The 26,938-nt window shown below is 42.0% G+C and overlaps 1 protein-coding gene across 4 annotated transcripts in view; it reads left to right on the top strand.

Moving 5' to 3' along the window:
* The window catches only part of GDPD5 (glycerophosphodiester phosphodiesterase domain containing 5), a 105,194-nt gene that overhangs the window by 24,872 nt on the left and 53,384 nt on the right, over window positions 1-26,938 (top strand). For 3 of the 4 annotated variants that reach the window (XM_075266286.1, XM_075266285.1, XM_075266283.1), the window contains exon 2: window positions 15,997-16,169. In XM_075266286.1, the coding sequence (XP_075122387.1) occupies window positions 16,053-16,169 (117 nt within the window). In that variant the 5' untranslated portion in view covers window positions 15,997-16,052. Of the gene's footprint in view, window positions 1-10,151; window positions 10,172-15,996; window positions 16,170-26,938 lie in introns of those variants that run through there. The other variant, XM_075266284.1, reaches the window with a different exon arrangement.

Raw genomic sequence — 26,938 nt, 5'->3', positions numbered from 1 at the left:
TTTTCATTTTCATGTCCCAATGTTAATAAAATCTGTGAAACAGCTGTAGGGTCAAAATGCTCACTCTACCCTTTGATATGTTTTGTGGGGGGTGTAGTTTCCAAAATGGGGTCACTTTTAGGGGGTTTCCACTGTATTGGTTCTCTAGGGGCTCTGCAAATCAGACATGGCACCTAAAATTATTCCAGCAAAATCTGCCATCCAAAAGCCAAATAGCGCTCCTTCCATTCTGAGCCCCGCCATGTTCCCATACAGCAGAATATGGCCACATATGGGGTATTGCCGTGTTCAGGATAAATTGTTTAACAAACTTTGGGGGGCTTTTACTCCTTTAACCCCTTGTGAAAATGAAAACTTTGGGGATAAAGTGACATTTTAGTAATTTTTCTTTTACACATTCCAATGTTAGTAAAATCTGTGGAACAACTGTAGGGTCAAAATGCTGACTATACCCCTTGATGAATTCTGTGAGGGGTGTAGATTCTAAAATGGGGTCACTTTTGGGGGGTTTCCATTGTTTTGGTACGCTAAGGGCTCTGCAAATGTGACATGGTGCCTGAAAATTATTCCAGCAAAATATGCTGTTCAAACACCCAGTGTCACTCCTTCCCTTTCGTGCACTGCCGTGTGCCCAAAAATCAGTTTACACCCACATGTGGGGTATTTCTGTGCACGGGAGAAATTGTATAACAAAATGTGAGATGCATTTTCTCCTTTAACCCTTTGTGAATGTGTTAATTTTAGGTCTAAATGAATGTATTAGTGAAAAAAAATGAAATGTCTAAATTTGACCTCCATATTATTTTTATTCTTATGAAATGCTTAAAGGGTTAACAAACATCCCAAATGCTGTTTTGAATAATTTGAGGGGTGTAGTTTTGAAAATGGGGTGATTTATGGGGGTTTCTATTATATAGGCCTTTATAATTCCTTTCAGAACTGAAGTGTTCCCTAAAAAATTAGTTTGAGGAATTTTCTTGTAAATCTGGAAAATCGCTGTTACACTTGTAAGCCTTGTAACGTCCAAAATGAATTAAAAGACGATCAAAAGATGATGCCGATATAAAGCAGAGATATGGGAGATAATATTTATTCATGTATTTGGATGGTATGACTATCTGCCTGAAAAGCAGAGAATTTCACATTTTGAAAATTGCAATTTTTTCCAAATTTCCATCAAATTTGCTAGTTTTTTTATAAATAAATACAAAAATATTGATTAGTGTTTACCACTAACGTGAAGTATAATGTGTTACGAAAAAACAATTTCAAAATCACTTGTGTAAGTTAAAGCGTCTCAAAGTTATTGCCATTTAAAGTGACACATGTCAGTTTTGAAAAAAGAGGCCCGGTCCTTAATGTACTTCTGGGCCTGGTCCTTAACCGGTTAATTTACTCCGAGCTTGTGTTCATTCATAATAGACAGTCTGAACAAGCAAAGCTGCAGTGTAAAGTATGGGGGGTGAGCAGAGCAGCACCCTGATCCTCTGCTCGGAGAAGAGATGGACTTCTGACTATCTTACCTCTACTTTGGACTATTAGTCTTTGCACCTAGGCTGGAATCGGTGGTCATAGATCTGTAGAGAGAGAGAGAGAGCAGAGATGCAGTGTAAAGTATAGGGGCATGGGTAGAGAAATGGCCTGGACCTCTGCTGAGAAAAGAGACTGTAGTTCGAGTATTGTATTCATGAGCCAGAAATCTACAAAATGTCTACATAGCAATACGTGGAGTGTTGGGAGAACATAGAAGTAACTGATAAGTGAAGGACGTAGGCAAGCAGGGGACCTCCTGGAACAGATCTTAAAAGCCCATTAGTGTATGGAACTATATGAGGTGTTTTTGTGTCAGGCCCGAGGGGTCAGACAAGGCTGTAGCCTGAGCCCAACGCTCTTCAACATCTATATCAATGAACTGGCTACAGCCCTGGAGGCCTCACCAACCCCAGGCCTCACCCTGAACAATTGAGAGGTGAAGTTCCTGCTATACGCCGATGACCTCCTACTCCTGGCCCCCACCGAGAAAGACCTCCAAGAAAGCCTGTCAGTGCTGGAAAAATTCAGCACCACATGGGCCCTACCCATCAACCAGAAGAAGACCAAAGTCATGGTATTTCAGAAGAAGGGCCACAATAAAGCCTCCACCACCCCACAATTCACACTGAACGGCTCCACACTGGAGAAAACCAACAGCTACACCTACCTGGGGCTGGAGCTCAGCCAATCAGGAAGCTTCAAAGCAGCAATAGAAACCCTGAAAGCAAAAGCCTGCAGAACCTTCTACGCCATCAGAAGACAACTGTACCACCTCAAACCACCGGTGAGGGTCTGGCTGAAGATATTTGACGCAGTCATCACCCCGATCCTTCTCTATGGCAGTGAAGTTTGGGGCCCAGCCACCTACCCAGACCAGTCAAGGTGGGATTCCAGCCCAACAGAGAACTTCCACCTGGAGTTCTGCAAATACCTGCTCCATGTCCATCGCAACACCTCCAACATGGCCTGCAGGGCAGAGCTAGGCAGACTCCCCCTATGGCTCACCATACAGAAGAGGGCGCTAGCTTTCCAGGCACACATCCAGGGGAGCAAGCCTGACTCCTACCACCACCAAGCATGGCTAAGCCACCTGAGCAAACCAGACATTCAACAACCAAACAGCAGCCAACCACCAAACCAAAAACTCCAACAGATGATAACCAAGGCCGAAATAAAGGCGACCACAGAGGCAAACAGAGAGCGGTACATTGAAGAATGGAGAAATGAAATAAATAACTCCAAGAAACTCACCGTGTACCAATCCCTACAAAGGGACTACACCATGGCCACCTACCTGGAGAGAATACGCCACCCCACGCACAGACAGACCCTGAGCCAGTACAGACTGAGCGCCCACAACCTAGAGATAGAGACGGGGCGATACAGACAGTCGTACAAGCCACGGGAGAAGAGACTGTGCCAGCACTGTGACCAGGGGGTCTTAGAAGACGAGACCCACTTCCTGCTACACTGCACCAAATACTCAGCTGTGAGGGCCGTCTACTACCAAAGACTCTCTGCCCACATCCCAGACTTCATATCTGCAGACGAGAAGAGGAAACTCTACATCCTACTGGGAGAAGAAGAAGCCACTGTGGAGATCGCTGCCCAATACGTGTCCAGCTGTCACCAAACCAGAGGAAGATGAGACTCCATGGACTGTTATATTTATCCCAAAACACCCGCCCCGCCCCCACCTCCCCATATAGCAGTCACCAACGAAGAGGAAGACGAGACTCCACGGACTGTTATACCCCAAACCAACCTCCCTGCCCCACCCCACCTCCAACCCCCCCCCCCCCCATATAGCAGTCACCAACGAAGAGGAAGATGAGACTCCATGGACTGTTATAACCCAAACCCCTCCCCCCCCCCCCCACACACACTTTACTAGCTTTGGCAATGCCAAATACCTATTCGGACGTGCCAATAAAGCATTTTTTGATTTGATTTGTGTCTTACACCCTGCTGACCTCCACACATCACGCGGCTCCTCTCGTGCTTGTGCAAATGTCACAAGAGAATTTCAATCATGTCTGATCAATACTCGAAACGCGTCAGACTTAAATGATGGCAATCAGAAAGTGCCGACATTTCTCAGACGACGGTATTAACCGGCTTCTTATATTGTGGCCTGGAGCGCGGACTGAACTTCTAATCTGTGCTATTAAATATGTAAAGTGTTTATAGACAGCGCTTATTTATATAGACAGGACTGAGAGCAAAGATGTGACCAGAGATCAGCGGCGTCACCTATGTACAAGAATGTAAGTACTATAATACTACTCCTATATACAAGAATATAACTACTATAATACTGCCCCCTATGTACAAGAATAAAACTACTATAATACTACCTCCTATGTACAAGAATATAACTACTATAATACTGCTCCTATGTACAAGAATATAACTACTATAATACTACCTCCTATGTACAAGAATATACCTACTATAATACTACCTCCTATATACAAGAATATAACTACTATAATACTGCTCCTATATACAAGAATATAACTACTATAATACTGCTCCTATGTACAAGAATATAACTACTATAATACTGCTCCTATATACAAGAATATAACTACTATAATACTGCTCCTATGTACAAGAATATAACTGCTATAATACTACCTCCTATGTACAAGAATATAACTACTATAATACTACCTCCTATGTACAAGAATATAACTACTATAATACTGCCCCCTATGTACAAGAATATAACTACTATATTACTGCTCCTATATACAAGAATATAACTACTATAATACTGCTCCTATGTACAAGAATATAACTACTATATTACTGCTCCTATATACAAGAATATAACTGCTATAATACTACTCCTATGTACAAGAATATAACTACTATAATACTGCTCCTATGTACAAGAATATAACTACTATATTACTGCTCCTATATACAAGAATATAACTACTATAATACTGCTTCTACATTGTTGGCCAAAAGTATTGGCACCCCTGCAATTCTGTCGATAATACTTATTTTCTTCCAGAAAATGATTGCAATCACATATTCTTTCGGATTATCTTCATTTAATTTGTCTTCAATGGAAAACCACAAAAAGAATTGTCAAAAAGCCAAATTGGATATAATTCCACAGCAAACATAAAAAAGGGGGTGGACAAAAGTATTGGCACTAATTGAAAAATCATGTGATGCTTCTCTAATTTGTGTAATTAACAGCACCTGTTACTTACCTGAGGCACCTAACAGGTGGTGGCAATAACTAAATCACACTTGCAGCCAGTTGAAATGGATTAAAGTTGACTCCACCTCTGTCCTGTGTCCTTGTGTGACCACATTGAGCATGGAGAAAATTAAGAAGACCAAAGAACTGTCTGAGGACTTGAGAAGCAAAACTGTGAGGAAGCCTGAGCAATCTCAAGGCTACAAGTCCATCTCCAAAGCCCTGAATGTTCCTGTGTCTACCGTGCGCAGTGTCATCAAGAAGTGTAAAGCCCATGGCCCTGTGGCTAACCTCCCTAGATGTGGACGCAAAAGAAAAATTGACGAGAGATTTCACCGCAAGATTGTGCGGATGGCGGATAAAGAACCTCGACTAACATCCAAACAAGTTCAGTGTTTTATGCTCTCCGCGGCAAAGCCGTTTTTTTAAAACCGGACACAGTCGGACATGCACTACTCTGTGTCCGGTTTAAAAAACAAAACTGTTTAGTCGCGGAAAGCATAAAACTCTCACGGCCGGACTCGGCATGACAGGTTTCAGTCTTCTGCCGGCAGAAGACGGTAACCTAATCCGGAGTGCCAAACGCTGGTGTGAACCCAGTGTCACATGCAAAGTATATATAATGGTCTTGAAGGATATCATCTGGATGTTGCTCTCTGTATACAGGTGGAAATCTCAGTTCTCTTCCCTGTCACAATGCAGCCCATTGATGTTGAGGACCTTCCAGGTAAGATAAGATTATCTCTGTATCTGCAGCAGACAATTCTCTGGAGCCAATTAAATCCAGGTGAATGTATATGAGGAGGGAAAGGTCATTGCATCTATGCAGAGTCATTATAAAGGACCCCCCAACAAGCACACAAGAACCCAATACACAGGAACCGAAAAAAAATACTTTAATTATTTACAACGCCCAATGAAGCAGGACAAGAACACGATCTCCTCCTGGTTTTCTAAGGTCAATTCATCTGAGACAGAGAAGGAATGAAGACTGCACCAACCACACACATAGAAACCATAGCACAGCATAGAGAAGCTAATACTACACTGACACCACCACTATGAGAATTCACATATCACAGCAATTCCAGTCTGACTCTAGTCCACATTCTTATACATAGGAGTAGTATTATAGTAGTTATATTCTTGTACATAGGAGCAGTATTATAGTAGTTATATTCTTGTACATAGGAGTAGTATTATAGTAGTTATATTCTTGTACATAGGAGTAGTATTATAGTAGTTATATTCTTGTACATAGGGGGCAGTATTATAGTAGTTATATTCTTGTACATAGGAGTAGTATTATAGTAGTTATATTCTTGTATATAGGAGCAGTATTATAGTAGTTATATTCTTGTACATAGGAGTAGTATTATAGTAGTTATATTCTTGTACATAGGAGCAGTATTATAGTAGTTATATTCTTGTACATAGGAGTAGTATTATAGTAGTTATATTCTTGTACATAGGAGCAGTATTATAGTAGTTATATTTTTGTACATAGGGGGCAGTATTATAGTAGTTATATTCTTGTACATAGGAGTAGTATTATAGTAGTTATATTCTTGTACATAGAAGGTAGTATTATAGTAGTTATATTCTTGTACATAGGAGCAGTATTATAGTAGTTATATTCTTGTACATAGGAGTAGTATTATAGTAGTTATATTCTTGTACATAGGAGCAGTATTATAGTAGTTATATTTTTGTACATAGGGGGCAGTATTATAGTAGTTATATTCTTGTACATAGGAGGTAGTATTATAGTAGTTATATTCTTGTACATAGCAGCAGTATTATAGTAGTTATATTCTTGTACATAGGAGTAGTATTATAGTAGTTATATTCTTGTACATAGTAGTATTATAGTAGTTATATTCTTGTACATAGGAGCAGTATTATAGTAGTTATATTCTTGTACATAGGAGCAGTATTATAGTAGTTATATTCTTGTACATAGAGGGTAGTATTATAGTAGTAGTTCTTGTACATTGAAGGCGATATGCTGGTTGTATATATTATATAGTATAATCGTAGTTATAGGGTTAAGTATATAGTGGTTGTGTATAATCAATGCAGTATAGTATAGCGGTTGTGTATATAGGACGCAGTATATTATTGTACTTCTATATAATATACTTGTGATTTTCCTATTCTTTAGCTGTACATGATGGGGGAATAATGTACATTACTGAGGATATTTTTGCCTGTATGAACAGATTGCGGTTGATGTTGGTAGCGGTGTCAGGCGGTGTTAGCGGATTACTTGGCACATTAGTGCGAGGCTTTCACCACTCCTGACAGGCACTTCTGGCTGAGCAGATTTCATGCGGCTTAAACGCGTCCGGTGCTCAAGTGTTTTTCTCTGCTTGAGGATCATTTACACCCATAATGAGACGTTCTCACTATATATATGTCTGTGCGACGTCTTCATCTGTCTCGCTGCTGAAACATCTTGTTCAGTATTTTCACCGTCTCCGTTTGCTGTATGTGCTTATTACTGTAATGTTCATCTTTGAGGGATTTCTTGCAAATTCTAAGGTGGTGTCTGATATATAAAATCCATAAATCCTCTGATCTACAGTAAACTGGAGAGCCGTCATCTATCCAGCGTAACTATAGGGCACTCATTGGTTGTGACTGACCCCCAGCCCTGGTCACTATGAGCTATACAAGGAGACCCGGGCATGTACAATGTCACATGTTTACTGGGGGTCTGTTGCAATCTTCGCATTGGGGTTCTGTAGCTTTAGGTCCCCTGTACACAGGAGATGGAGAATGGAAAGTTGGGTCCATATAGTGCCTGGATCTCACATCCCGAATCCCTAAGTGTCATAGTGACCTATGACCCTAGGAGTCTATGCCACCTTGTGGCTGTGACCTACTGACCTATACTGTGCTCCTAGTGTCCATATACGTGGAGTCGTGTTTACTGACTGGGTCTGTGCTGGATTTTATGACCCATATTGCCCTCCCCACGTGTATTGGAGGCCTTTGGGACATTTTATACATTGACAACGACTGACCTATCTTGTTGGGGGGATATGTCATGGTTTTGGCAAACAGCGGTCTCTAAAGTACGTTGATTTTTTTTCCCAACATGCGTCCCCATTTATGAAACGGTCTTGTAAGCGTTCCTAGCATATGTGTGTTAGTGGTGACCGCTACAAGGGGTGTTGCTCTATTATTCTTCATGAAAATGTAGTGATTAGATTTAAAGGGGTTATCGGGAGGGGGGGGTGTCTAATAAATCTTACCGATGTATTCCCTGCTCTGGTTAAGCTTTTTTTTTTTTTTTTTTACTAACCAGGAAAAGAACACTGTTTCACACGGGTATATTTTTATTTATGTAGTGGCCCCATAAGAATAGGTTGGTTGCTATGGAAACCTGGTGTAAAGCTGTGTGTATGTGAAGACTGAAGAACCTGCGAGTTTCCATTGGTCCAGAAGCATCATGTGATCATGTATATCTGTTTGGACATCAATGAAAAACCTGCGATCGGTTGTTATGGGTACCTGGTGTAAATCTGTGTGTATATGGAGAGTAATCACCTGCGAGCTTCTTTTGGCTGAAAAGGGACATGTGACTGAGTGTATGGCAGTTGGAATATGAGTGAAAGACTTGCAGGCTTGTATTGGCTAATGCAGGTCCATTTTTTTGGAATACTGTATCTCAGGATCCGTGCATCCAAGAAAGCTGAGACCCAGTCTAAAACCTTCCTGGACACGTGATGTACCTGTATGCCAAATTTGGTGGGGATCGGTCCAGTCGTTTGGTCGCGCATAGAGAACAAACTCAATGACTCCACTCTACACTGACCACAGGCCCATTGAGTAGAGTGAAGTTGGTCATGTGACCAAGAGTTTGTGTCAGCCAAGGAGGGAGAGGAATGAGCATTGCAGGCTCTTAAAGGTCAAGAATGGGAATGGAGTGTATGTTAGTAATAAAGCTTCAAGGAGTGGTGACATTAAAGGGGTATTCCCATGTCCCTTGCTCACCAGTCTTCGCTGCTGCAAAGACTTCTTTCTTCCTGGTTTTCGACGTCAATTGGTGGGCGGGGCTTCATAGGCAAAGCTACACTGTCCGACTACCTCCAGTTTAGCCCCGCCCCCACATTAGTGTGTAGCTCCGCTCACCACATAGCGTGATCCTATGGGACGACTGAAGGGCCTGTGATGTCATCAAAGGTCCTATAACACTTGGATTTAGCTTGTTCTATATAGAGTCGGCTAAATCCTAGTGGGATAAGGGACCAGGTCCTTCTGCCCACTAGCTTTTAGCCTGCTCTATATAAGAAAGCTAAATCCTAGTGAGCAGAGGGACCAGGTCCACTAGGATTTAGACTTTTTTATATAAGAAAGCGGCACTCATTTCACCCCTCCTTTATCTGAGAGCAGGAAGCTAGGTCACATGTGTGGTGCAGACACAGGAACAGCTACAGACACAGGCTCGCTCCTGTGCACTTAGCCCCTCCTCCCTCTCCCCTGAAAGCAGGCAGCTACCTCACTTGACATTTGAGCAGATAATCCCAAGGGCCATATAAACGCAGTGTCAACAATGAAGTGAATAAATTAAGATAGTGGACAAACAAAGCAGTTTTGCTGAAGTAGTGTATTTAGGAAAAGTCTTAATTCCACATTAACAAGCAGTATAGATAGGATCCTTGTTATGGGACAACCCCTTTAAGAACACGTATCTTGTGCATAGGAGATAGGCGTCTGATCGCTGGTGGTCTGAATGTCGGGTCCCCCAGTTTCTAGAAGAACGGGGAACCAGTTGTGAACACATTCCAATATTTCCAGGAGGAGCGACACAATGTCGAGCTCTAAGGAAAGAAACTCAAGAATTATGTCCTAGGGAATTCAAATCTTTACCAAGCAGACAATTCCTTTAAGAGGTTTCCATTGCAACCAGTTCGTGTTCCCTGTTCCTCCTGTACCAGGTTGGATACAATGCTGCATTGTTTTCCTGTGTATTATTTGCTGGGTCGAAACCGGACTCTGGATAGATTGAGTAACGCGGCTTCTTGGCAGCGGGTCCCTAATATTGTGCAATGAGGTATCGCATTTCCAGTGGCGGCGGAGGATCACGTGTAGGTGACAAACCTGCCTGGAATGCGATTCTTATCGGGAATTCATAAGCCGCGGATGATGGGGACGTAGTCTGTGCACATTCCTCATCCCGGCTGTGTTTGTATATGTTATGTAATGTGACTTGCAGAATGATTACAAATCCCACGCCCGCCCCTCCATGCCCTCACATCTGCCAGGAGCCGCTTGGTACAGATGATATAGTTTAATGGATTATGAGACCACACGGCTTTTCTTCTCCTCAATGGTTTTATCTCTTTGTTTAATGCCAGGAGAATAGAAACTGCGCCAGCTGTTAGTCCAACGCTCCGCGCCTCCAGATCAGTAAGTGTGTGCCAGCCCAATGGTCAGCATGGCAGTAGTATTATTATTATACAGCTATTATTATAAGGATTTCTTCTAAGCTTGTTTTCTGGCAAATCTGTATTGTCCCCTGTAGGGTCTGACATCACAAGACTTAAAGGGCAAATCCATGATTCATAGTAACATTAGCAGTGCCGTAATGATGGTTATGTGGTAAGGAGGTGGGAAATGTACGGATTCTGTAATGGCTTATTTTCATCCTGAAAGTCTCTTCATGGAGCGTATATATTATATTGTATAGGATTGTATTATATTGTGCGAGGAGTAATGGATTTCTTTACAACTTTACACTGTGTCCCCGAAACCCTATGTGGCAAAATATAACTACTATAATACTGCTCTTATGTACAAGAATATAACTACTATAATACTACCTCCTATGTACAAGAATATAACTACTATAATACTGCTCCTATGTACAAGAATATAACTAATATAATACTGCTCCTATGTACAAGAATATAACTACTATAATACTACTCCTATGTACAAGAATATAACTACTATAATACTGCTCCTATGTACAAGAATATAACTAATATAATACTGCTCCTATGTACAAGAATATAACTACTATAATACTACTCCTATGTACAAGAATATAACTACTATAATAATACCTCCTATGTACAAGAATATAACTACTATAATACTACCTCCTATGCACAAGAATATAACTACTATAATACTGCTCCTATGTACAAGAATATAACTACTATAATACTACTACTATGTACAAGAATATAACTACTATAATACTACTCCTATGTACAAGAATATAACTACTATAATAATACCTCCTATGTACAAGAATATAACTACTATAATACTACTCCTATGTACAAGAATATAACTACTATAATACTGCTCCTATGTACAAGAATATAACTACTATAATACTGCTCCTATGTACAAGAATATAACTACTATATTACTACCTCCTATGTACAAGAATATAACTACTATAATACTGCTCCTATGTACAAGAATATAACTACTATAATACTGCTCCTATGTACAAGAATACAACTACTATAATACTACCTCCTATGTACAAGAATATAACTACTATAATACTGCTCCTATGTACAAGAATACAACTACTATATTACTACCTCCTATGTACAAGAATATAACTACTATAATACTGCTCCTATGTACAAGAATATAACTACTATAATACTGCTCCTATGTACAAGAATATAACTACTATAATACTACTCCTATGTACAAGAATATAACTACTATAATACTGCCCCTATGTACAAGAATATAACTACTATAATACTACCCCTATGTACAAGAATATAACTACTATAATACTGCCCCTATGTACGAGAATATAACTACTATAATACTACTCCTATGTACAAGAATATAACTACTATAATACTGCCCCTATGTACAAGAATATAACTACTATAATACTACTCCTATGTACAAGAATATAACTACTATAATACTGCCCCTATGTACGAGAATATAACTACTATAATACTACTCCTATCTACAAGAATATAACTACTATAATACTGCTCTTATGTACAGGAATATTATCATGGGTGTAGTTAGGTTTAGGTGACTTTCTGCCATTTTGCTATGTTCAGTATTTTGGGTGTACTTATAGGAGCAGGTGATACTGTTTCGGATCTGATAGCTGTTTCCTTTAGGGATGTATTTTGCTTACCTAGATTGTTGCTGCTGTTTTTAGCTCGGCATTCTCATCCGGGGACCCCTTTAATTCTCGCCATCCTGCTTACTAGCTTCTCCATACACCCAATACTAATGAACAGTAGACGCCTCATTAGTAGCAAATTAACCCATCAATAAATCTATGGCGCTCGCGTCCTCCGAGCTCTTCAGGCTTTTAGGAGTCATTAGGACTAATGTAAAGCGGATTGAATCCGTCTCCGCACAGGACGACGACCGGCAGTGATTGAACAAGTAGAGAAGAAGGAGAATTTTTCCTTCCAGGGAAATAAATTAGAAATGTTTGGAATTGTCTTTGTTTTCCTCAGATACATGTCTGATTGGTGGAGACCGCGGCTGATACTGAGAAGAAAGAAGGATTTTTTCCGTTCTTGATAGAATAATCCTTTATAGAAAATTCAGACTACTCAAAATTGTCCAAATAAAAGTGTATGGGGGCACTCGTCCACATTAGGGAGAGTGTTCGCCTACATAGGCAGTACGGAGACTTACAAGTCGTTCCTGCTCCGCTAGGGAGTATGGGTAAAAAATATGCAAATCTATTCTCCTGGATGGAATTAGGAGAACAGAGTGCACTCTGTACACCACCCTATAGAGGGCGGAATCCTTAACATCATGAACGACTCAGTTATAAAGTCTTTTAATCATAATGTGGATTTAATTGCTAAATCAGTATTTCTGTCCCAAAAGGAACAGATAAACAAATAAAAGGAGTGCAACACCCTTAAAGGGACACTCCACCCAAAATTAAAGTCTTTTATTTGTTGAGTTTCGGTATGCCATGTGTCAGTTTACTTGAGCCTGTTGAGATCTGTGCGTCTCCAGGCGGTTGGATGGATCCTAGCACACAAGGTTTCTACGTAGAAACTCCCTGACTGTATACCTGTACCTACCTGGCTGTATACCTGTACCTCCCTGGCTGTATACCTGTACCTATACCATTACCTCCCTAACTGTATACCTGTACCTATACCATTACCTCCCTGGCTGTATACCTGTACCTATTCCATTACCTCCCTGACTGTATACCTGTACCTATTCCATTACCTCCCTGACTGTATACCTGTACCTATTCCATTACCTCCCTGACTGTATACCTGTACCTATTCCATTACCTCCCTGGCTGTATACCTGTACCTATTCCATTACCTCCCTGGCTGTATACCTGTACCTATTCCATTACCTCCCTGGCTGTATACCTGTACCTATTCCATTACCTCCCTGGCTGTATACCTGTACCTATTCCATTACCTCCCTGGCTGTATACCTGTACCTATTCCATTACCTCCCTGACTGTATACCTGTACCTATTCCATTACCTCCCTGACTGTATACCTGTACCTATTCCATTACCTCCCTGGCTGTATACCTGTACCTATTCCATTACCTCCCTGACTGTATACCTGCACCTCCCTGACTGTATACCTGCACCTCCCTGACTGTATACCTGCACCTCCCTGGCTGTATACCTGTACCTATACCATTACCTCCCTGACTGTATACCTGCACCTCCCTGGCTGTATACCTGTACCTATACCATTACCTCCCTGACTGTATACCTGCACCTCCCTGGCTGTATACCTGTACTTATACTATTAGCTCCCTGACTGTATTCTCTCACCTATACCTGCACCTCCCTGGCTGTATACCTGTACCTATACCATTACCTCCCTGACTGTATACCTGTACCTCCCTGGATGTATACCTGTACCTATCCCATTAGCTCCCTGGCTGTATACCTGTACCTATACCTGTACCTCCCTGGCTGTATACCTGTACCTACCTGACTGTATACCTGTACCTATACCATTAGCTCCGTGACTGTATACTTGTACCTCCCTGACTGTATACCCGTTGTCCCTTTTTAAGGATAATATAGCCTGAAGGATATTCACACTGTCCGGCCAGCAGGTAGGGATGACACTGGCTCTAGCTACCCATATGACGACGTCCTGAGGCATCATCAAATTTTCACCATCTAAAAATCAAGATGGTGGATACTTAGAAACGGACGGGAGGCTGAACTACCGGGAAAGGATTCAGTATAGGTAATGGATGAAGTGCTGAGTGTCATAGACTATTTGGGAGGGGTATATACCTTAGCTGCTAGCTATTCCCCTCTGTCCTCCAAGGACTTGCAGACATGTATGCTCAACCCAGACGAGGGTGCATGTGTTTTCCATAGGGAGAGAGATATTTGCTGGTGTTCTTCTTCAGACCACTCTACTGGCATTTTGTCTACCTGAAGACGATGGATTGGACATGTTGACATTCAGTATGACCAATCTTTTATCTCCCATCGAGGGACAGTCAGGACACCATCATAAATACTAAATAGTGGACTGTTCCTGCCAAATGAAACCGAATGCACTAAGGAGGGGGGAGTAGCTAACTCCTCCTCCTACACCAAGTTAATACATCTGGAGTTTTGTAACAATGTGGCGGTTTAGTTGTTGTTACAAGCCCTGAACAGCAATTCTTCAGATCTCAAGAAACTCCCAAATGACCCATAATTCTGTCGGTGTAGGGGCGATGACTGACAGGTTCACATCGAGAAAAAAAGATAACCATTTTGCGACTCCTCTGTCCTCCTCGTCTAGAATATTGGTGATCATTGATTTCTATTCGGAGGCCGTTGCGGACAATTTCCTGCAGACTTATCTCCTTCTGATTTTGTTGCTTGCCATTTATAAAGGTGGCGGTATAAATTATATAGTCATGGAGACCCCGGAGTTGTCGCATTGTCCAAAAAATGTCATCTTAAAGGGGAATTCCACCTCGATTTATCTACCAAGTGAAGTGGCTGAACCAATGGGTATAGCAGCAGTTTGTGCTCCAGAGCTGCACTTCTTTCTGTAAATGAGGAATTTGCGACCGTTGTCAGCCATTTTGGAGACTATAGCGAATTGTTTGGTCACCCAGTCACTAAACAACTATAGGGGTACTCAAAAATGTTGGTGTCTTTGCTTTCTACCCTGTCAACGAAGCTTAGAACACCTTAAAGGGAAAAAAAAAATAAAAATTAGTTGCCCCCTTTTGTCTGTCTTGCACAGAACACAGGGGTTCATTGCCTGTTGATCTGTTCTGGGTTTAGTCAAGGGGGCAGGGCTTAAGAATCTTTTTTTCTGCGACTCCTGCTGAAGCCAGTTATCTTAGTCAGATGCAGAACTGTGAGCTGGAGGGGGGAACATGGCTGCAGAGAGAAAAGATGTCAGTCCCCTGTTGGTTTGTTATATTTGCTGGGGGGCAGGGCTCATTTATTTCCTGCTGCAGACTGGGGAGAGGGGGGAGGCTCCTGCTGCAGCCAGTTGTCTTGCAGTCCAATACAGATCTGTGATAAGGAGGGAGATGCAGCTGCAGGGAGCAGAGACTTCAATCTCCTGATGGTCTGTTCTGTCTTTGGCCTGCAAGACTGATGGACAGGGCTTTGTCAAGAGGGTGGGGCTCCTTCTGTAGCCAGTTGTCAGATACAGGACTGTGGGAAGGAGGAAAGGGACTTGACCTGTGTTGGTCTATTGTGTTTTTGGATGGGGGCTGACTGAGAAGTGGGGCGGGGCTTTACAGTGTCTTTCCTACAGCATATAGTGGGAGGCTCCTGCTGCAGCCAGTTATCTTACAATCATATATATAACTATGGGTAGAAGGAAGGGGACATGACTGCCAAGAACAAAGAAGTCAGTCTCATATTGGTCTGTTGCTTGTTTGGATGAGGGCTGACTGAGGGGTGGGGCTTCTTTCAGTCTTTCTTTCCTACTGCAGACATGGAAGAAGGGGGAGGCTCCTGCTGCAGCCGGTTGTCTTATAGAACTGTGTGAAATGGCTGAGCTTGTAAAAAATGGTGGAGAGGATTGGCTGGGATATATATATATATATATATATATATATATATAATTTTACGGTTTCTTGTTGATCGAAAAGACATTGAGGTCCAGATTTCCGATCCCTGGATAATTTGATGCAATAAGTAGGATGCTAATTTATGCGCAAACCTTAGTAAATAATACAGGGGGGGGGGGGGATTTTGTACATGTTTCTAGGTAATCATGTAACCTTTGCCTTTGTGTTCTCCATATCAGGAGGAGCCGGCCCCGATGGACATTTAGTAGCCGACTATTGAACCGCTGGAGAGAGTATGGTAAAGCACCAACCGCTACAGTACTACGAGCCGCAGTTATGTTTGTCATGCCTGACTGGAATTTATGGTTGCCGATGGAAACGGTATCAGCGGTCACATGATGACACCACCAAGGTAAGAAGAATTTGTCAAATTTTCTATCATGCCAACGAGTTTCAGCTCCAAATCTGCTGCATAGTCATGAAAAAAATTCTATCTTCCTGAAGCCGCCACTAGGGGGAGCTCCCCGGCTGCGTATCGTCTTTTACCAGTAAACAGCAAGATCTTGAGCTCTATCTAGTGGTGGCTGCAGGATGATGCGTGCAGAGGATTTGGTCCTTTGTATCAGTGGAATGGAGCTCTGACCTCTATAAATATAGTAACATGCACAGAATTATGGGAACCCATGTGGTCGTCCCTGCAGATGGGTTGTCACCCAGCTTTACCAAGCATCTACCAGTACAGCATATGGCAGCGGCCTCCTATTTGCCGCACACGCCCCGGAGCCCGGCTGTTCCCTCCAGCTGCTCGCTCTATAAATCTCGTTTTTTTCTGCTTTATTTCATTTTTCACCCTTCTGCTTCTTTTGGATGAATCTATTGATTTTTTTCCAGCTTGTGTCTTGTATATAAATGTGGCGCCAGCGAAGGAGCTTTTCCACCACGTCCCTGGTCTGTCAAGTGGCCTGAAAGTGTTATTCACTTATATTCCATCCAGGGAAAGCTGGGTGACGATCAATATCGCCATTAAAGCTGCTTTTACAAGATTTCACCCAGCTTTATGAAGGACTCCATGTTACATGTTTAGGTTTGCTCAGTATTAATATATAGAAGCTTTAATATGCGATACTTTGCAAAATAAGACAATAGTTATTTGCATATATTGGTAATAAAATGCTGCGCATGGTAGTTGGAGCAGATCTGTGGGCTCCTCCCCTTTACACAGGCTCCTCCCCTCCAATAGAAATGCAGTGTAAAGCATGGAGGACAAAGCTTATGTAGAAGTATCAGAAGTGGATTTTATACTCTATACTGATAACTGTACCCTAATGTAGAATAGATTCAGTCTACCACAGCACACCATTAAAGGGGTGATTAAAGGGGTTCTCCAGTTCTAATAATATGTCTTTGATAGAAGGGTTTCTTAGCAATAAACTGATCACATGATGCGCCCCCTACTGGGACCTCTAGCGATCAGCTGTAACTGGTGCTGTCCTTAGCTCCTGGGGGGATGGTAACAGGCACATGTGCACACAGGAAATTCCAGGTCTTAAGTCTTGTCCATGCTTTAACAATAGAAACAGAAGGAAAAAAAATACTCCACAGGATCTTCCATTCGATTTATAGCTGCTAATTCATAGTGCTAGGTTGATGGAGTAGACCAGGGGTAGGGAACCTTCGGCTCTCCCGCTGCTGTGAAACTACAACTCCCAACATGCTCCATTCACTTCCATGGGAGTTCCAAGAACAACAGCGCCAGTGTGCATGCTGGGAGTTGTAGTTTTGCAACAGCTGGAGAGCCGTACATTCCCTACCCCTGAAGTAGAGGATTCTTGAAGATACAGACAAAAAGAGTGAAACGGAAAGATAAAGGTTGCTCTCAGCTTGGAGCTCTGTATCGAGGCAGCCACTCAATGCGGCGCCATCTTGGAAAAAAAAAAATCAAACCCCTGCAAATCTGGATAAATATGGCTGCTCTCACCCAGATAGAAGAGGTAAATATATGATCAGGGCCAGGGAGATCTCGTACCGTATGATGGTGTACTATCTTTACATGCAAAAATCCCTGACGTCGCGAATAAAAATTTTAGTAAAAAAATTCTGACTTGACCTGCTTTGAGAACTAGAACTAGAACTTAAGGAGGTTTCCTGGGACTTATAATGTATAACCAAAGCTTAAAGGGAATGTATCATCTATAACTTTTTACTCCATAAGACCAGGTATTGATACGTGATCTTTTATTTATCTGTTTGCCATGTTTTAGAATATATATATTTTTTTTTTTTCTCCTTAACTATTTTCTGTACATGCTATCAGCATTCAGGGGTTGGATTTACAACAGTTGCACGACATACAGTAAATCGTAGCCTAACGTGTGACTTTGACTATGGAAGAGCGTTGTGGGCATGCTCCGTGATCATTGCTTATTGACTTCATTGTGGAAGTGTTGTGGGCATGCTCTGTTACCAGATAGTTACACCCCACCAACTTGGATACATTGTATCAGTCTGATCAGTTTTCAAAGGATCCTTGGCCTTCATTGATAATCATTGATCTTTTGCCCTTCTTGATAACCCCCCGAGATGGCAGAAGACGGGACTGAGAGCATTTGGGGTCCTCTGACTGCAGGATCTGATGACATGTTTGCAGTCTGTTATCATAGAGACCTATAGGTGTATTTAGAGATAACCAAATGAGATGACATTATTAACTTTTTGATACCAAGTTGCTTTATTTGGAAGCAAAATACAAAAAAAATTCTGATATGCAAATATATACATACTGTAAGTGGCCGGATAGAAGTCTCATAGCTTGGTAGACTATTCTTAGTTACCCCGGCGGCCATTCCGCATGATTTCTTCCCATCAGAGATTGACACGGGCCCCGCTCCATCTTTAATAAGATGCTCTTTTCCTGGAGGAGGAGGAGGAGGAGGATGATCTGACATGTCAGCCGGTAACATGCTCTGCGGCAATGACTAAATAACCTGACAGATTGTGTGTTAAACGTACAGATCAGCCCAAAAGTGCCTCGCAGTCACCTTTACTGAATCACTGAATCAATTTCATTACGCTCCGATACCTACGGCCATAATGTGTCATTTATTAATGGTTCCCCCTCACTATAACCTTCTCCAGTTCATTCTGCAATCTGGAAATATGAAGCCTCCAAAAAGAGGAGGAATCATTAAAAATTGGCATCTTCACAATAGGGTCATCTGGCCAGCTGTCTGTAATGTAGAGCTGATGGTGTCCATTATAATCCATCATGGCTGAGAGCAGAAACAATACACATTGTAACAGACCCTCAACCCTGAACTACAGTTACATCCTGTATTATACTCCAGAGCTGCACTCACTATTCTGCTGGTGCAGTCATTGTGTACATACATTACATTACTTATCCTGTATTATACTCCAGAGCTGCGCTCACTATTCTGCTGGTACAGTCACTGTGTACATACATTACATTACTTATCCTGTATTATACTCCAGAGCTGCGCTCACTATTCTGCTGGTACAGTCACTGTGTACATACATTACATTACTTATCCTGTATTATCCCCCCAGAGCTGCGCTCACTATTCTGCTGGTACAGTCACTGTGTACATACATTACATTACTTATCCTGTATTATACTCCAGAGCTGCGCTTACTATTCTGCTGGTACAGTCACTGTGTACATACATTACATTACTTATCCTGTATTATACTCCAGAGCTGCACTTACTATTCTGCTGGTACAGTCACTGTGTACATACATTACATTACTTATCCTGTATTATACTCCAGAGCTGCACTCACTATTCCGCTGGTACAGTCACTGTGTACATACATTACATTACTTATCCTGTATTATACTCCAGAGCTGCGCTCACTATTCTGCTGGTACAGTGACTGTGTACATACATTACATTACTTATCCTGTATTATACGCCAGAGCTGCGCTCACTATTCTGCTGGTGCAGTCACTGTGTACATACATAACATTACTTATCCTGTATTATACTCCAGAGCTGTGCTCACTATTCTGCTGGTATAGTCACTGTGTACATACATTACATTACTTATCCTGTATTATACTCCAGAGCTGCGCTCACTATTCTGCCGGTGCAGTCACTGTGTACATACATTACATTACTTATCCTGTATTATACTCCAGAGCTGTGCTCACTATTCTGCCGGTACAGTCACTGTGTACATACATTACATTACTTATCCTGTATTATACTCCAGAGCTGCGCTCACTATTCTGCCGGTGCAGTCACTGTGTACATACATTACATTACTTATCCTGTATCATACTCCAGAGCTGCGCTCACTATTCTGCTGGTCATGTATCCTCAGATGACTGTACACTTCTAGATAACACACAGTACAAGGTTTGTACAGTTGCTGGTGATGATTTCTGCCCCGTGTCTGTCCACGTTCCGTCCGGGTCTTGTATGTCTTTCTGGTTACAATCTATTGTTTATGTTTATGAGTGAAATCTAAGAACATATAAAGTAACTGTTGGAAACCTGAGTGCGCCCCCGTGTCAGTGTAGCGCTGGCTCTCGTGCGCGGAGTTATGGCGGCTGATTTCCCACCGGCCGCTCCGTGTAATGAATATGTTGCAGTTCTGCAGGTTCATCAGATATATGATATCTGATCTACAGACGCATCCGAGCTTCGAGGAAAGCCCAGCAGCTAAATATAGACACCACATCCTCTGTAGTAACCGGGCGCCGCTGGCGCGCCATGCTCTACATCACCATAAACTGATCACCAGGATCTGGTTCCAGCGTTGGGAAGCTGCCGTCTTATTCCCACTGACCTCATTGCAGAGGGTGGCGCTATATAGAATGATACCTCTGTTATATAACTGGAGACAGATAACACAGGATCCATCATTGTCACATCTCTGCTCTTCCTCCCTCCTCCCTCTCGCAGCACAGCAACCTCTACACACAGAGCATGCTCACTACACTCTCCCAGTTGTCACATAGGCAGTCTGTCAGTCCTGCTCTTGCTTGAGGTTTTAGAGCCCCTTATTGTCTTAGGAGATGAGCGGGATGAAGCCGGAACGTCTATACTTGTTCTTATTAATCAGGCCTCTGGGCCTCAAGACAGAGCACAAAACCTCATTGAATTCGGCCCTTCAAGGGCACTTAATCCTCCTCTATGTGCCGGCTCCGTGCTCACAATCTCTTTGGATGCCAGTGAATGAGTACATCTGCTTTTCTGACTGAGCATCTTAACCTTCTTCACGTGCCGTGGCGTTCCAATATCCCCTGCCATATAATACGGGAACGTCCTATACCCTGCTCCCGCAGCAGCAAACAGTCTCCAGGTGTCTTGGATGGAACCTGGGCATTGATTTCCACCTGATCTTTTCCATTTTTGACCAATAATAACAGACTAAAGTGCAAGGCTTGGCATTCCTAGATTAGGGGGGAGGCTCCTGCTGCAGCCAGTTGCCTTCCATAAATGTCAAAAAATAGGTTTTCACTTTCTAGTGACTAAATAGTCAGTCTTGTCACTGAAGATGACTTTAAGGCGTCCTGCACATGACCAAGTGTGCGGCCAAGGCTCTTATGATGCTCCGTTCCCATGGCCTGCTCTACAGATATCGCGACAGAACAGAACTTGGCCTGCACATTTGTATACAGGAGTACAAAACATTGGGTATTCGCTGGTGTCTTTTGATTTTTGTGGCATCTTCAGACAAGCCCATTGTATATGGAGGCAGCCTGTGCCTCCTCTAGTATCTGCCAAGGGGGCAGCAGTGGTCATGAGATAAGTAGTATCCGATTTAGCCTCTTGACCATATTGCCTGTCTGAGGGTGGCGGCTACTTGGTCAGGTGATGGCTTCCTCATATTTATGGTCTGATCTTCTTGACAAGGAGATCCAGCTGCGGTGGTGTAACTACTGGAGTAGCAGGGGTAGTGGCTGCCACAGGGGCCGGGACATTAGGTGGCCCAGCGACAGCCGCTACTGCTGTGTTTTTTTCTTAATAGGCCGTTACCAACTGGAGTCACTCCAATCGGTAACGGGCCCTATTTACTTACCAATCCTGGCAGGGGTGGGAACGGTAAGTAACACCGCAGGCTTTTCAGTATAATGATCGGAGGTCCAGGGGAGGTAAGGTAACAACATAAAAAGCAGTATTACTTACCTCTCCGGGCAGGTTCGGGCCTACTTTTGTGACTCTCCCTAACGTCACATGACCGGGGCCTGCATCCAGTGTCATGTGACGTCCCGGACGTCATTGAAGATGGACGACACCACCGAGGACTGCAGCAGAGTCGGGGATAGGTAAGTAAAATTGTTTATGATGGTACCCACCTTCGGTCTCCGATTATTAAAAAAAAGACCCCAGAGTATAATAATTAATTGGTGTCCACAGTGGCGCATAATACTGTGTGCAGGGGCCACTATGGGGGATAATACTGTGTGCAGGGGCCACTATGGGGGATAATACTGTGTGCAGGGGCATAATACTGTGTGCAGGGGCCACTATGGGGCACAATACTGTGTGCAGGGGCCACTATGGGGCACAATACTGTGTGCAGGGGCCACTATGGGGCACAATACTGTGTGCAGGGGCCACTATGGGGCACAATACTGTGTGCAGGGGCCACTATGGGGCACAATACTGTGTGCAGGGGCCACTATGGGGCACAATACTGTGTGCAGGGGCCACTATGGGGCACAATACTGTGTGCAGGGACCACTATGGGACATAATACTGTGCAGGGGCCACTATTGGGTATAATACTGTGTACTGGGGCCACTATGGGGTATAATACTGTGTGCAGGGGCCACTATGGGGCACAATACTGTGTGCAGGGGCCACTATGGGGCACAATACTGTGTGCAGGGGCCACTATGGGGCATAATACTGTGTGCAGGGGCCACTATGGGGCATAATACTGTGTGTAGGGGCCACTATGGGGCATAATACTGTGCAGGGGCCACTATGGGGCACAATACTGTGTGCAGGGGCCACTATGGGGTATAATACTGTGTACTGGGGCCACTATGGGGCATAATACTGTGCAGGGGCCACTATGGGGTATAATACTGTGTACTGGGGCCACTATGGGATATAATACTGTGTGCAGGGGCCATTATGGGGCATAATACTGTGTGCAGGGGCCACTATGGGGGATAATACTGTGTGCAGGGGCCACTATGGGACATAATACTGTGTGCAGGGGCCACTATGGGGGATAATACTGTGTGCAGTCTACTATGGTGCATAATACTGTGTGCAGGGGCCACTATGGGGCATAATACTGAGTGCAGGGGCCACTATGGGGCATAATACTGTGTGCAGGGGCCACTATGGGGCATAATACTGAGTGCAGGGGCCACTATGGGGGATAATACTGTGTGCAGGGGCCACACTTTGCCACGGGGTTATTAGTCACACCACTGTCCAGCTGGGTCAACTTCAACTGTTGATCCATCCACACAGGCGAGGAAGGTTTCTGCAGCAGCAAGCTGCCCCCCAGACACACTGCATCCTACGCCACCACCCTGGTTCCTAACCCTATTTCTTTGTGTGCAGTAGTAGAAGGTGGAGGCCTCCTAGATGAACGTGTATATTACATATAATATGGATTCCTGGCTGTGCCGCTTTACAGTTGACTCTCAGGATCAGCGCCTTGTTATGTCTACAATACGTTGGCTAAATCATTATGTCCGCAGGGCTGATTCTACTTGTGGTAGCTTTAGATTAAGGGGTGCAGCTCTGGCAGTGACTGGAGTCTAGGATATGACTTGTCATGAGTCTGGGTCTCCTGTGATATTTGCTGTGTCAATCTCACGGTGGCTCATTGTACCTAACGGAGCATGAAATAGCTGAATGTGGAGCCTGCAGGGGGACATGATACCAGCAGATGTGTAATCTGCAGATAAATCAGCGGCCGGGGTTAAATTCCATAGATTTATATTGCAGGACACCTGTAAAAGATGATGCATTTCATTGCACACAGATTATAATTACACCCCCCGCCCCTCATCTTCCCAAATCTGGCCTCCGAGCAGATATTGACTGCTATGCTGAGGTTACTGTGGAGCAGATTCTGCAGTTGTATAAATCATAGATAAGTGAATAATAAAGCGGCGGTGCCAACCCACACATTGTGCCAGGGAGAGCGCTGCAGAGTGTCTAATATTCAGCAGCCTCCTGGTAATGGTTTATTAAAGGGGTTATGCCAAGTATAGCAGCCAGAGGTTTCTGAGCCCTTCTTGGTAATCCGATTTAAGCCCCCTTAGATGTGTTGCGAAAGGATTGCGTCCTCCATTTGCAAGAGGATAGACAAGCGTGCTCCCTATTGTTTTGCACTGTTTGTATGTACCGTGCCTTTAAATTCTTTGCAGAGTTCTGTTGCAGGGCGCAATGTATGGAGGGCTCTAGCTCCATGTAGAATGGAGCAGAGGGTGCAAAGGTGCTAGGTACACGTCACCTAGGTGCAGGGTATAAGTCCACGTGTGTAGGAGATAAAGGGGCCCAGAGCCCTCCATGTACCTAGTCTGTGACCACTTAAGAGGAGTAACCAGATCAGAAAAATACCTCTTTCTTCCACAAAAAGTGCCCCCCTTATTCTCAGGCGATGCGCGGTATTGCAGTTGCAGTGTCTAGAAGAAATGGCCTTTAAAGTGAACGGTTACATTCTTTGATACCGTTACTGTAGAAGCGCCGCTCTTCACCTTTTGCATGCGTCCTCCTGTAAATGTCAAGTCGTTCTGATGATTACCGCTGATTGTGAGCGGCGGTTATTTACAGCGCCAGAGCTCATCACTTCACTGCAGATTAGATTGCTCGGCACAATTGGTTTCTCATACACTTGCCAAGTGATCCTTCACAGACTTTATGCTACTTACGTCTGCAAAAGGCCGCCATGTACCAGTAATAGACATTGATTGGAGCAAAGGTCGTATCTGGAGGCAAATGCGTCTCAAGCTGCCCGCCAGAGCCTTGTCAAGAAGCTGACCACAGAAAACCACGCTAGCAAATGTGTTAAGAATTTCCACTGTAGGAATCATCAGTACTATAATACTGCCCCCTGTGTACAAGAATATAACTACTATAATACTGCCCCCTATGTACAAGAATATAACTACTATAATACTACTCCTATGTACAAGAATATAACTACTATAATACTACTCCTATGTACAAGAATATAACTACTATAATACTGCTCCTATGTACAAGAATATAACTAATATAATACTGCTCTTATGTACAAGAATATAACTACTATAATACTACTCCTATGTACAAGAATATAACTACTATAATACTACTCCTATGTACAAGAATATAACTACTATAATACTTCTCCTATGTACAAGAATATAACTACTATAATACTGCTCCTATGTACAAGAATATAACTACTATAATACTGCTCCTATATACAAGAATATAACTACTACAATACTTCTCCTATATACAAGAATATAACTACTATAATACTGCTCCTATGTACAAGAATATAACTACTATAATACTGCTCCTATGTACAAGAATATAACTACTATAATACTGCTCCTATGTACAAGAATATAACTACTATAATACTACTCCTATGTACAAGAATATAACTACTATAATACTTCTCCTATGTACAAGAATATAACTACTATAATACTACTCCTATGTACAAGAATATAACTACTATAATACTACTCCTATGTACAAGAATATAACTACTATAATACTTCTCCTATGTACAAGAATATAACTACTATAATACTACTCCTATGTACAAGAATATAACTACTATAATACTGCTCCTATGTACAAGAATATAACTACTATAATACTACTCCTATGTACAAGAATATAACTACTATAATACTGCTCCTATGTACAAGAATATAACTAATATAATACTGCTCTTATGTACAAGAATATAACTACTATAATACTACTCCTATGTACAAGAATATAACTACTATAATACCACTCCTATGTACAAGAACATAACTACTATAATACTACTCCTATGTACAAGAATATAACTACTATAATACTACTCCTATGTACAAGAATATAACTACTATAATACTTCTCCTATGTACAAGAATATAACTACTATAATACTACTCCTATGTACAAGAATATAACTACTATAATACTGCTCCTATATACAAGAATATAACTACTACAATACTTCTCCTATATACAAGAATATAACTACTATAATACTGCTCCTATGTACAAGAATATAACTACTATAATACTGCTCCTATGTACAAGAATATAACTACTATAATACTGCTCCTATGTACAAGAATATAACTACTATAATACTGCTCCTATGTACAAGAATATAACTAATACTACCTCCTATGTACAAGAATATAACTACTATAATACTGCTCCTATGTACAAGAATATAACTAATATAATACTACCTCCTATGTACAAGAATATAACTACTATAATACTGCTCCTATGTACAAGAATATAACTACTATAATACTGCTCCTATGTACAAGAATATAACTACTATAATACTGCTCCTATGTACAAGAATATAACTAATACTACCTCCTATGTACAAGAATATAACTACTATAATACTGCTCCTATGTACAAGAATATAACTACTATAATACTTCTCCTATGTACAAGAATATAACTACTATAATACTGCTCCTATGTACAAGAATATAACTACTATAATACTGCTCCTATGTACAAGAATATAACTAATACTACCTCCTATGTACAAGAATATAACTACTATAATACTGCTCCTATGTACAAGAATATAACTACTATAATACTACCTCCTATGTACAAGAATATAACTACTATAATACTGCTCCTATGTACAAGAATATAACTACTATAATACTACTCCTATGTACAAGAATATAACTACTATAATACTTCTCCTATGTACAAGAATATAACTACTATAATACTACTCCTATGTACAAGAATATAACTACTATAATACTACTCCTATGTACAAGAATATAACTACTATAATACTTCTCCTATGTACAAGAATATAACTACTATAATACTACTCCTATGTACAAGAATATAACTACTATAATACTGCTCCTATGTACAAGAATATAACTACTATAATACTGCCTCCTATGTACAAGAATATAACTACTATAATACTACTCCTATGTACAAGAATATAACTACTATAATACTGCTC

The sequence above is a fragment of the Leptodactylus fuscus genome, chromosome 2 (assembly GCF_031893055.1).
Source record: "Leptodactylus fuscus isolate aLepFus1 chromosome 2, aLepFus1.hap2, whole genome shotgun sequence".
Classification (NCBI taxonomy): Eukaryota; Metazoa; Chordata; class Amphibia; order Anura; family Leptodactylidae; genus Leptodactylus; species Leptodactylus fuscus.
Note: the sequence above shows the minus strand (reverse complement) of the source record. Positions and strands in the feature narration are given on the sequence as shown.